The sequence below is a fragment of the Alosa pseudoharengus genome, unplaced genomic scaffold, assembly GCF_046254945.1.
Source record: "Alosa pseudoharengus isolate Yale_2024_CS ecotype anadromous, Long Island Sound unplaced genomic scaffold, YU_APseudo_1.1 YU_APseudo_1.1_scf_18, whole genome shotgun sequence".
Classification (NCBI taxonomy): Eukaryota; Metazoa; Chordata; class Actinopteri; order Clupeiformes; family Clupeidae; genus Alosa; species Alosa pseudoharengus.
This window is the reverse complement of record NW_027468650.1, coordinates 25479401-25490250: the sequence shown is the minus strand read 5'-3', so window position 1 is coordinate 25490250 and position 10850 is coordinate 25479401. Positions and strand designations below refer to the sequence as shown.

General features: G+C 42.5%; 1 protein-coding gene across 1 annotated transcript; it reads right to left on the bottom strand.

The window, feature by feature from the left end:
- Window positions 1–5099: 5099 nt before the first annotated feature.
- Window positions 5100–7881, bottom strand: c1ql3a (complement component 1, q subcomponent-like 3a). The gene is made up of 2 exons (XM_076291330.1): window positions 7267–7881; window positions 5100–5279 (listed from the first exon to the last, which is right to left on the bottom strand). Exons 1-2 carry the CDS (start codon window positions 7855–7857, stop codon window positions 5100–5102), a joined length of 771 nt encoding a protein of 256 aa, XP_076147445.1. The 5' UTR covers window positions 7858–7881.
- Window positions 7882–10850: the final 2969 nt, after the last annotated feature.

Below are 10850 nucleotides of genomic sequence, written 5' to 3'. Positions count from 1 at the left end.
CAAAACATTGGTTAGGGCCTATAAAGTAAGTAATACTAATAACACTAAACATCCTGGTCTAGATTCACTAGCTATGAACAAAAAATGACTAGTGTCACCACTGATTGGCAAGATATATTTTTTTCAGTAGCCTGGCCTCATTAACTGACTCTCGCCAGATGAATTTCGTTCCGCCTAGCTCCACTCATCCATCTGGGATCAATCCATTGAAGTGTTGCTTCAGAAGGCTGGGCCTAATAAAAAAATGCTTGCATATGATTGGATAAGCCACTTGTCCGTCATCTATTGACGTGCTACTTCAACCACTCACATCGAAGCCAACCCGTGACGCTGATAACAGTCTCACAGTCGCTTCTACGCTATGTCGCATCTATGAAACTCCCGCCCTGCGTTCTGATTGGCTCTACCATAAAATCTGGTGCAGAAATCACTCTCAACGGAAGAGGTCCCAGATGGATGTGAGTGAAGCTAGGCGGAGCTAAGCGGAACGAAATTTATCTGGCGAGAGTCAGGTTATGGCCTCATGGCGGTGTAATTGCACTGAGTTGCACTGTTTCACACGTTCTGATCATTTTCTGTCCACAAACAATAAAAGTGACCCTCTTCCATTCTTTTGCAGAAATCTTTCTGTTTCCATCTCATGTCCTTTCCCTCTGCTTGACATCCTCTGCCTATGGAATACAAACTGAGGGGTGCCTTTTTGTGTCGTTTTTGAGCACATACCGTAATGGTATAAATCCTGATATAGCTGGGCAGAGCAGTACTATATTTGTTGTTATAACAGTCAATTAACAATATAATTAATTTCCTCAAATCACAGACTGACCTTAAGTGATTGCTCCCATTTCCATTGTTTATCAGTGAATTTCTATAGTTTTAAAGTTGTATCCTTGTTTTGATAATGAAAGATAAATGCCCATAGAATTAAAGATGCACTCCAGCTATCAATTAATCCCTAAAAACGCATCTTAATTCCTGAAAGACACATATTCATATGTTTTTTTGTGAAATAATCTCTTCATGGATCAGAAAAGGCTATGCATCTTTACCACTCTGCCTCATCTCAGATGTGGGGAGCTAACCCGCCCAACACTGTAGCCTATACAACTCTGCTTGCTGGACAACACAGTTTTTTGTAACCAAAGGCTAACAATGTAATGCTAATGTAAGATAGCTAACTCTGACAAAACGTACTTATCTTGTAAAGCTAAAGAGCAGATACGTGTCCTCAGAAAACAATTTCTCCAGAAATTATTTGTGAAAATGTTGTCATCCAGACAATTAGGGACTGTTCTGATACATTATTTTGAAACATCAACTGCCTTAGCCTTAGTGTTTATACTCTTGTGATAAGTCTTGTAACACATAAAAAACACCTAATAGACATGTTAAAAAAAGGTTAAAGTTGATACTTGTCAAATCGGGTCTTAAACAACTTTTGTCTAAGTGGAATGAGCAACCTATAGGTTTGCTTGACACAAAAAATAGTCAGATCTCAGTATTGATAAATCATTAGTTTGTTGACCACTGTGTTGTGAATGCAAAAATCTAACTCAGGCCTATGATCCATAACAAACATCAGCTATTTGTGTCCCACAAAATCGCATCATGCCAACAACAACCATCTACAACACAAAACATTTTATCAATAATCTACTAGCGCATACTGTATTATTATTTAAGTTAAAACTTATAATTGATGTTCTTACTGTACCAAGTGCATGCTTGCACCAAGTGTTTTACCTTTAATGGATATGAAATGGGTTCATTAATGGTAAGGTAGTCTAACCATAGCTAAGAATCTTTCCAATGCCTTCCCACTGGTACTGACCACAGGCAATTTGTTGACATGTCTGAGGTTAAATGGCGAGGACTGGATAATTGGAGGAAAAGGCCAGTCATTTTCCAAAGAAACGTCTGCTGTGATTTCTCTTATTACCTCACAGCTGGCCTTCATGATCAAAGGAGGCAACTTGACACTATTAATAAAGTCATGGTAATCATCAGAAAATGGAGTCAAAAGTTACTGATGGTATTACAGGGATATACCATTTCATTGTCAATTTGGATACACATGATGGAGCCTTTTTGGGCAGTGTGTGTCATCTGTAAATGTATCTGACCGTGTATGTGTGTGTGTGTGTGTGTGTGTGCGGGTGTGCGGGTGTGTGAGCAAGAGTTGGGCTGGAAAGAGCCAAAGGAGGAAGAGATGGGGAAGAGTTTAAGGGGAGGATATTCCAGCTCGAGTGGAGCACCCATGGAGGGAAGAGGAGTAACAGGGGGAAAAGCCGGCACCTCATTAGTGGGTCTGGGCTTGGGCAAGGGGATCAGAATGGCTCTGTATATCTGCAGGGTCATTTGGAGTAACACACACACACACACACACACACACGCATACACACATGCACCCACACACATGCACACACACACACACACACACACACACACATGCACACACACACACATACATGCGCACACACACACACACACACACACACACACACACACACACACACACACACACACACACACACATATAGGCACAGGCACATGCAAACAACCCACTCACAAAATTAAGCACACACCTAAAACACATATATGCTCATACAATGGCATGCATGCACATATACACATACAGAAGCATGATAATTAATTTACAATGCAGACAGATACACACACAGGCATCTACATACACACAGCATACTGTTCATTCATACATACACACTTCACAAACTAATGCACACTCTCAACTCACTGAAGATGCTGATACACACACACATATTTCAATGGTATAAATTAAAATGCTAAGCCTCTTTGCACTGGGAAATTATTCTCCAAGGGACTACGAATATTGGACATATGACCTGCTGTTCTGTTCCTCAAATCAAAAGAATGACTTCTCATTTTTTAAAGGAGTCCCAGTCCCAATCCCAGCCTGGACCCCGAGACATCCCAGACCAGACTGGTCAACCATCTGGGCTGCTAACGAAGATGTGGAGGTGTGAATCTTATGTCTCCTTTGTCCTCCTCCCTAACACTTCTCTCTTTTGCTCTCTCTGTTTCTCTCTCTTGCTCTCTTTCTCTCTCGTGAGTTTCTGTCTTTCACCAACTCATACACCAACAGACTATCTGCCAAACTAAATCAGGCGGCTATCCTCGCCATTTTATGGCTCTTCAAATTTGTTTTGAACTGAGGAAGGAAAGCAAATCAGCCACTGAGATGGCATACAGTCTCAAGTACTGCTCTCTTTTAAAGGAGGACAGTCTCAGGAAAACAGTGAACTAGGCAAATAAATAAAAACACAGAGAGTAATTCATAAGCCCCAAGGCTGAAAACCCACACTCCAGTACTATCTCACACACACACACAGAGAGAGAAAGAAAGAGAGAGAGGGAGAGAGAGAACACTGCAACATGCAAGCCTGTTCTAAATACATGGAATTGATAGATATAACAGGCATATTGTTTTTTGTTCCTGTAAAAATGTGCCAACCTCATTTGCCAAAAAATGTCGCACAAACAGTTGCTTTATAAACCATCAATAAAAACTGGGAAGTCCCAGGTATCTCTACCAACTTAAGATTTGTCGGTTGTGAATAAATGACCAAAAATACTGTCTATAAACCTACCACTATACACATCCTATACACCTCCTACATACCAAGTCACAGGCAATATAACGAGCCGTGATTTGCATTTCCCAAAATTCTGATGCACTTTCTATTGTGTGAAACAATTCCACACCCACCAGAACAACTTTTCCACCTCGACAGAGTTTTGAGTGTGACGTTTTTTTTTATTATAGCGTAATATACTCTACATACATTGCTGTAGCACTGTGCTCTTTGAACATTTGTACATTGAAGGGGAGAGAAAAATAATCACTACACTATTTACATATAAAATAAGTAGCAATATCAACAGTCACTGTAATTCTTCAACTCTCAGTAAGATACATACACATTTACATATCCACACACTCAGTTTCTGCATAGGGCTTTCAAGATCACTTGAACTCTTTTTTCCCATTGTATAGCGTAGATATGTTGGTTGCAAAGGGGGCACGAGGACTTGGTCTTTACCCTAAAAAGGGGATTGGAACTTTCAGCACATTCTGAACTAGATACTGTAGGTCTACTGCAGGTAAAAAAGGGAAAATGATGGTTGTGCTTTAACACCTGGCAACACAGACACATCTGATTGTGATGTACTGTGTTGATTTGTTTTTCCCAAGTATACAAGACTATAATTATTCTCTTTTAGGGGCCCATCCCAATTGCACATATTCATAATACAGATCATTAGTGCACCTCTATTATAAGTGTTATTTAACAGCATGTATTAGTAGCTATTTCATTAGTGTTCCAATTGTGTCGAACAAATTCCTCTTTGTAGCTTTCAAAATGTTGGTTTAAAATATTTTCAATAAAAATAAAAGGAGAAAAAGGACAGAATCAATAGTAACCTCATCTTTAATGAGCAGCCTATTGTTGAGGTTCACTAATATTTAATGTTTGAAAGGTTACATAGGAGTCTCCTCAAACTCCTCAGAACGATGTCAGAGTTGCCAGGTGTGAAAACATCATATCCTGTTATGACAAATAATGGGTATATTCAAGTTATGGTTGCCTTCACTGTCAACATTATTGCACATATTAATTTTAGACTCATATATGATTTAAAAAAAATGGTCATTCTGGTTCATTTTTTTGTCAATTCATCTACAGGATCAGAGAGGCCTGTTCACTCACCATTGACTTGTTTTTGGTGACTGACGGCCAACAATATCTGCTTGACTTGCAAACACTTGTTTTGACATTTCTGCCAGTAGATATGTTCTCCCCAATATAAACAGTGCGACTATGAGCCCCTCGAGTAGAATGCTTCTGTCCCGCCCTCAACTCTCATACTGTAGCTTTTCTGTCCGCCTGAGGATGCTCTGCCCCACCCACCCCTGCTCACTAACTCCACTGCATAGTGGAAGGGGTGGTAGTGGGGCTATAGGCCAAGGGAGAGAAAGACAGAAAGAGGTGCAAACTGAAAGAGGAGGGGGGAGGGGGAGAGAGAGGTCCAGGGGGCTGAAGCATGTGACACGTCTCTTAATCAGCGTAGATGATGAAACCGGAGAAGGTGCTGTATTTATTATTGTTGCCTCCATGGGCCTTGCCGCCATCCAGTTTAACGTAGACCTCATCCCCCGGCTCCAAGTGAAGGACGGCACTGTTGCTGGCGTAGTCATAGTTCTGATCAGCATCTTGAGCGATGGCACTGGCTCGCACCTGTGAATGGACATATGAATTGAATAAAATGCTCCATTCACATTCCTTAATTTTAAAATACATTCATAAATATACTTGCAACAGACTGATTCAAAATTCAAGTGACCCATGAAAGATCTGTAATTTTAGGAGGATAGGTCCTCCCGAATGTCCACGGAGGTTGAAGAAACCATTTCAGCACCATGGCCAGCGCCATGATAATTTTTTTGTTCAGTTTAATACATGCCTTCAAAACAGAGAGGTACTTAAACTAATTGTTTGTTCAGTTATTGGTTACTGAGAGGTATTGGCTACTTTGTAGCTATAGGCCTCCACAAATTCCTCGAATTGATTTACATTAGAAATAAAGCAGGCAGCGGTATCTTGAAATTGATAAGGTCTTTGCCATCAACGCATATGCTAAAGGAAACGTTGATGAGGAGATTTCACATCATCAAGTTTGGGAAATATGAATTAGAGTGCGATCCTTGCTGATTCATTTATTCAATATGTAATGTAACGGACAGTATTTCATCACTTGAAAGCATTTCCAAAGTTGCGTCCCAGGCTTTCGGGAGGTAAAATGTCGCTTTCAGGCTTAGATTGCAAGTGTAGGGAGTCTAAAACTGTTTGTGTGAGAAAACCCTTGTACTTTGCTTTTGTGTGGTTCTTGGAAACTCAAAATTAAAATAAGACAATAGGCCTAGAGTGGTTTTATTTCAGTTGTATTTTGCTTTTTAAAAACCGACAAAATATCCTAATTGCGACACTTACTATAATAGGCTAGTCGACCTGTGGATTAATCGATTTTTTTTGTACAGTAATTAGTAATAGGAAATGCTAGGCATATAAAATGCATATATGTGATTACATCAAAATAAACAAAACGTCCATAGAAATATCTCCCTAAATTGGACACGTTTAACCACAGGCTTTGCCTGCCACATTAGCAGGGTGTAAAGGAAATTAGATTTAGCCCTCCACAGACGGAGCAGAGTCCCTTGTGCAGCGAAGCGGTCATAAGGCTGACAGGGAGGAGGGCGCTGAGAGGGAACGCTTGACGGGGTCGCTTCTTGAATCGTAGACAGAAACAGTCCCATAGTGACGCCGGGTGTCCCCTCTGAGTGTGTGAATTAGACATGCCTTCAGGCAGTTGTGTGTGCATTGAAAAACAGCACCGTGGCATTCTGAGAAGTTTTAAAGGCTGCTTTAAAGGTTAGCCTACTATAAACAGTTTCTCCACAGATTGTTTGACTCATGTCTGTACAACACATTAGTATTATCATTATTATTATAAGTATTATAGTTATTTATTACCATGTTTTAATTCAATGTTATTTTCATTCATGGAGAGGGGTGGGGGTGGTAGGTTGCAAATGACACCTGTAGTAACAGTGGCCAAAAAGAGAATTTCCTCTCACTTCGCCATACCCTTACTGCTAAAGACCTATTTTTTTATATATAGAATTAGGACACTCATAATAAGTCAGGATAGCCAACTTATGCTTAACATAGACTTAAAAAAGGTGGATAGTGACACGTGGGTCGGGAAGGAAAGGACTTTCACTCAAAATGTCCCGCCACGCTTCTGTAGAACCAGAAATGTATATCCTCAGCATTAGCCTATATCTACATACAAAAACACTCCTGGTTAAGCCGATTTGCCCGTTACAGAAAGAAGTCACAAGAGGGGAATGAAATATGCTGTACAGTTCTATTCGCCACAGATGAGAAATTACACTATTGTCACATGCCATGACTACTGTAAAACCAACAATTATTGACCAAAACACCCTAAATGTGTGAATGACATATACTTTTTTGATCTCGGTTTCTAACAAAACATTTGCGCACACTTGGATCGCCTACATCTCTGCGCAGCACGGGTAAATAAATGATTAATCAAAGTAGGCCTGTGCTTTCAAGATATTTTTTTAGGATCGAAAGTGGGCTGTCGAACAACAGAAAACAGATATATAAATGTGTACAGCCTTGCAAGATAACTTACCTGTGTGTTCTTACAAAGGTCTGCCCACATGCTGGTGCCATCCCCGCCGCGCATCAGTACATGATAGGTGAAGAAATATATTCCCGGAATAGAACAGGTGAATTTCCCAGTTGTTGGATCGTAATGGTTGCCCAGGTTCGTGACCACGTCGTCGAATTTTAACACCTCATAGCCCTCGTGTTGCTTCTTAAGGCCTGCGTAAAAGGCGATTTTTGGAACAGTACTGTAAGTCGCTGCGCTGATCGCCCCCGCCGCGACATTCGGTCCTGGTGGCCCAGGTATTCCGGGGCGCCCCGGATCTCCCTTTTCTCCGTGTGGACCTGGTGGACCAGGTGGTCCCGGTTCACCAGGTGGACCCCGAGGTCCCACCTTTCCCGGCCGCCCCGGTTCCCCTTTCGGACCTTGTATAAACGTAGGTAAAGACTGCATGAGGTTGTTGTCTCGTACGGTGTCTGCAGCTGCCGTGCTTGTCGGAGACTTGGTGCCGTATGGATCGCACACCATCCTGCAGGTGCCAAGCATCTCATAGTGCGCCGAAGTTCCAGCTGAGTTGACCAAGACCGGGATTAGGATCACCAGCACCAGGACCATGACGACTCCTAGCACCCCTGCAGCGATCAGTCGCTTCCTGCCGACTAACCTGGTCAGCGCAGGGCGGTCCTCTTGTCTACTTTTGGGCGAAATTTTGCTGGTTGATGGGGACCCTTCTAAGAAAAAAAAAAGAGACCCAATTTGCTTTGGCGTTAATGTTAATCACCCTTTTTGGGCCAAGCCCCAATCGTTTTTTCTTCCTCCTCCTCACTTTTTGTGCTGATGTTTGCTTATTCAAGTCTCACCAAATCTGAAAGTTCAGCCCTCTTCAGGCTTGTCGCGATCCAGTCGTCAGTGATTTAAGAAAAAACACTGCCTTCAGCATCTCTCCGTGTCTCGGCGCCAAAGCTCTCCAACCACGTGTGGGTGCGCCTTGTAAAGATTAAGAAAATAACACAAACTTCAGCGCCGGAAAAGCGCGCTATCCCAAATCCACTAATTCTGGAGTCAGACAGAATCCCCCTTAGCCTTTTTAAAGTGTACCACTGCGTACAAACACCGAGTTGGATAGCTGGGGAATAACACAAGGGAAAGGCGTTAGTTTGCTTTTAGGCGGAGGTAGATGTCATCGAGATCTGGAGAGCTGGATGTCTCTGCCTGTTTAGAGTTGTGAGCGCAGCGCCTGAGCAGAAGGGAGAGGGAGGGAGGGAGAGACCGAGGCGCGCAGTCTTTTAAGAGATGGAAATGCTGCCTGCCCACTGCCACCCTCGCCGCTATTTTGACACATTTCCCTGCCTGACAGCTGTGGAATCAGTATCAAGGCGAGCGCTTCACTATTAGGCAGAGGCATGCATCACGAGCAATTTAAACGCCCTTTGTGATTACTACTAATGTGTGATATTAGAATCGTGATTATAACCATGTGCTTATGAAGAGAGTTATGAAAAGAACCGACAAACACATCACAAAGACTAAAGGGACCGATAATTCGTCTGGAAAGGTTACATCAGTCATCGTTTTTTTTGTGTGTGTGGAAAGTGCAGAAGGAAGTCAGACTGGTTATTGATGACACATTAATCAAACCTGTGTTCTAGGTCAGCGCACTTAGAAAATATCGGAAATGTTTCTCTATAGCATTGTACAAGTCCCTGAAAATGAGTTCTGAAGGTAAGGGACGGATCATTAAAATGACATTTCTGCCAATATCAAACTTTACAAAGATTTATAGCCCCGCCGGCGCGCACACACACAGATCATTTTGTCCACACACACAAATAATTTAAAACCATTGCTCATTAACTTGAACAGTGTGTATACTTCACAGATCTGAAGAAGTCGTTGACGTGTCAGGGCATTTTTAGTTGCATTGTTTGACCTATGGGCCATAGGATTACCGTGAGTGAGTCAGTACAAAAAATCTGTGGCTTTCTGGCTTTTATCTCTGAAGACTGATTTCGACTCCTGATATCCACTGAATTTCGCAAAGTTGTTATTTTGTTAAGAACGATATGAACCCGTTACATTTGCAGAGCCTTTCAATGGGGTGGGGCATCACATTACATGTAAGCTAGGCATAGCCCCCTTGTATGCCCTGGACACCCATGTAATGCCCACCTACTCTCGCTGCCCATTAGGTGGCATGGAGCATGCTCCCCAGCCGATCACAACCGCTCCAAGTCTCCCTCGGTCCCATAAATCAAGCGCGAAAAATCAATGGATTTCGTTAGCAAGGGAACCATTGTGTCCTTGAGACAGTGAGTTGCATAGAGAAAAGATGCAATCAAAAGCGAAAGAAAGAGAAAAAAACACATCTGCACGGGAAAGTGAAACAAAAGGCTAAAAAGTAATCAGAGTGACCAAGAAAAACTATACAGACTGCATTATCACATTTTTGAGTGGAGGTGAAACAGTGCTTTTCTGAAAAGGTCAGTTAGTAATTGTTGTGAGTGATCTTCCATAATGAGCCATTGCATTAGGACTGGCATCCGTTTGAACCTTAGGAAGAAGATAAAATGCATTGATTCAAAGAGAAAATGTTTGAATTTTGGTTACAAATGAACAGCCAGTTTATATTTTCACTGTGAAATTTGATCCTCAGTGCCTTTATATCCTAGGGTTGTAGTACAAGTGTGTGTGTGTGTGTGTGTGTGTGTGTCCGTCCATATGCGTGTGCATGTGCTTTTGTCTTCGCCCTAACAGAACATGATGTGTACAAGTAACAGTCAACTGTTGGAAAGCTCAAGTATGCTGAAGAATAGAGGGAGGCAGGGAGGAAGAGACAGAGACAAAGTGAATGAGAGAAAGAGAGAGAACACCAAAATATGTGCAGGAAAATGTGTGAGGCACCCCCTGCTTCATCCTCTGTGCTTCCAAATTGGGCCTGGAAAGGTGGACAGATGTGCCTGCTGTGTGTGTGTGTGTGTGTGTGTATGGAGAGAGAGAGAAAGAGTGAATGTGGAGGATAGACAGGGCCCCTCACCGTGTCTTAGACAGATTAATAAAAATTCAGAGGAGCCATGAGGGACGAAGGTGTTTGTGACGACACCTAACTTAGGCGCACCACCCTTCTCCATCCCTGTGAACACACACACACACACACACACGGATGCACACTTGAGTGGAGACAGAGTGCTCAAAGGTCAGCCCTCACACATCTAATCTCCCGTCATAGCCTGAGAGGTCCATGGCATGGCGTCCTGTGGTGGGATCACTTTTGGAGGTGTTAGATCCCTCATCCCCGTTTCACCTCACGGGCCTCTCTTCCGCTGCTTAGCTCTCCTCCCACCTCGCCACTCGCTCCTGTCTTTCTTCTTCCTCTTCACCCTTCATTCCCTCGTATTTCTCAGAACTTTTGTCCTCCTTTCTCCCTCTCCTTACTCCAGTTTGTGCACACTCTCCATCATCCGATTTTTTTTCTCTTTGCTTGTGCTTTGCTTCCCTGAGAGTTCTGTGCTATAAAACTGTTATCCAAAATGATCTCAAAACGCTTAGGGATGCTACATTGCAATGTTCCAAGAGGGGACTAGGTAGCAGCAGGGGAAGTAGATATCGTA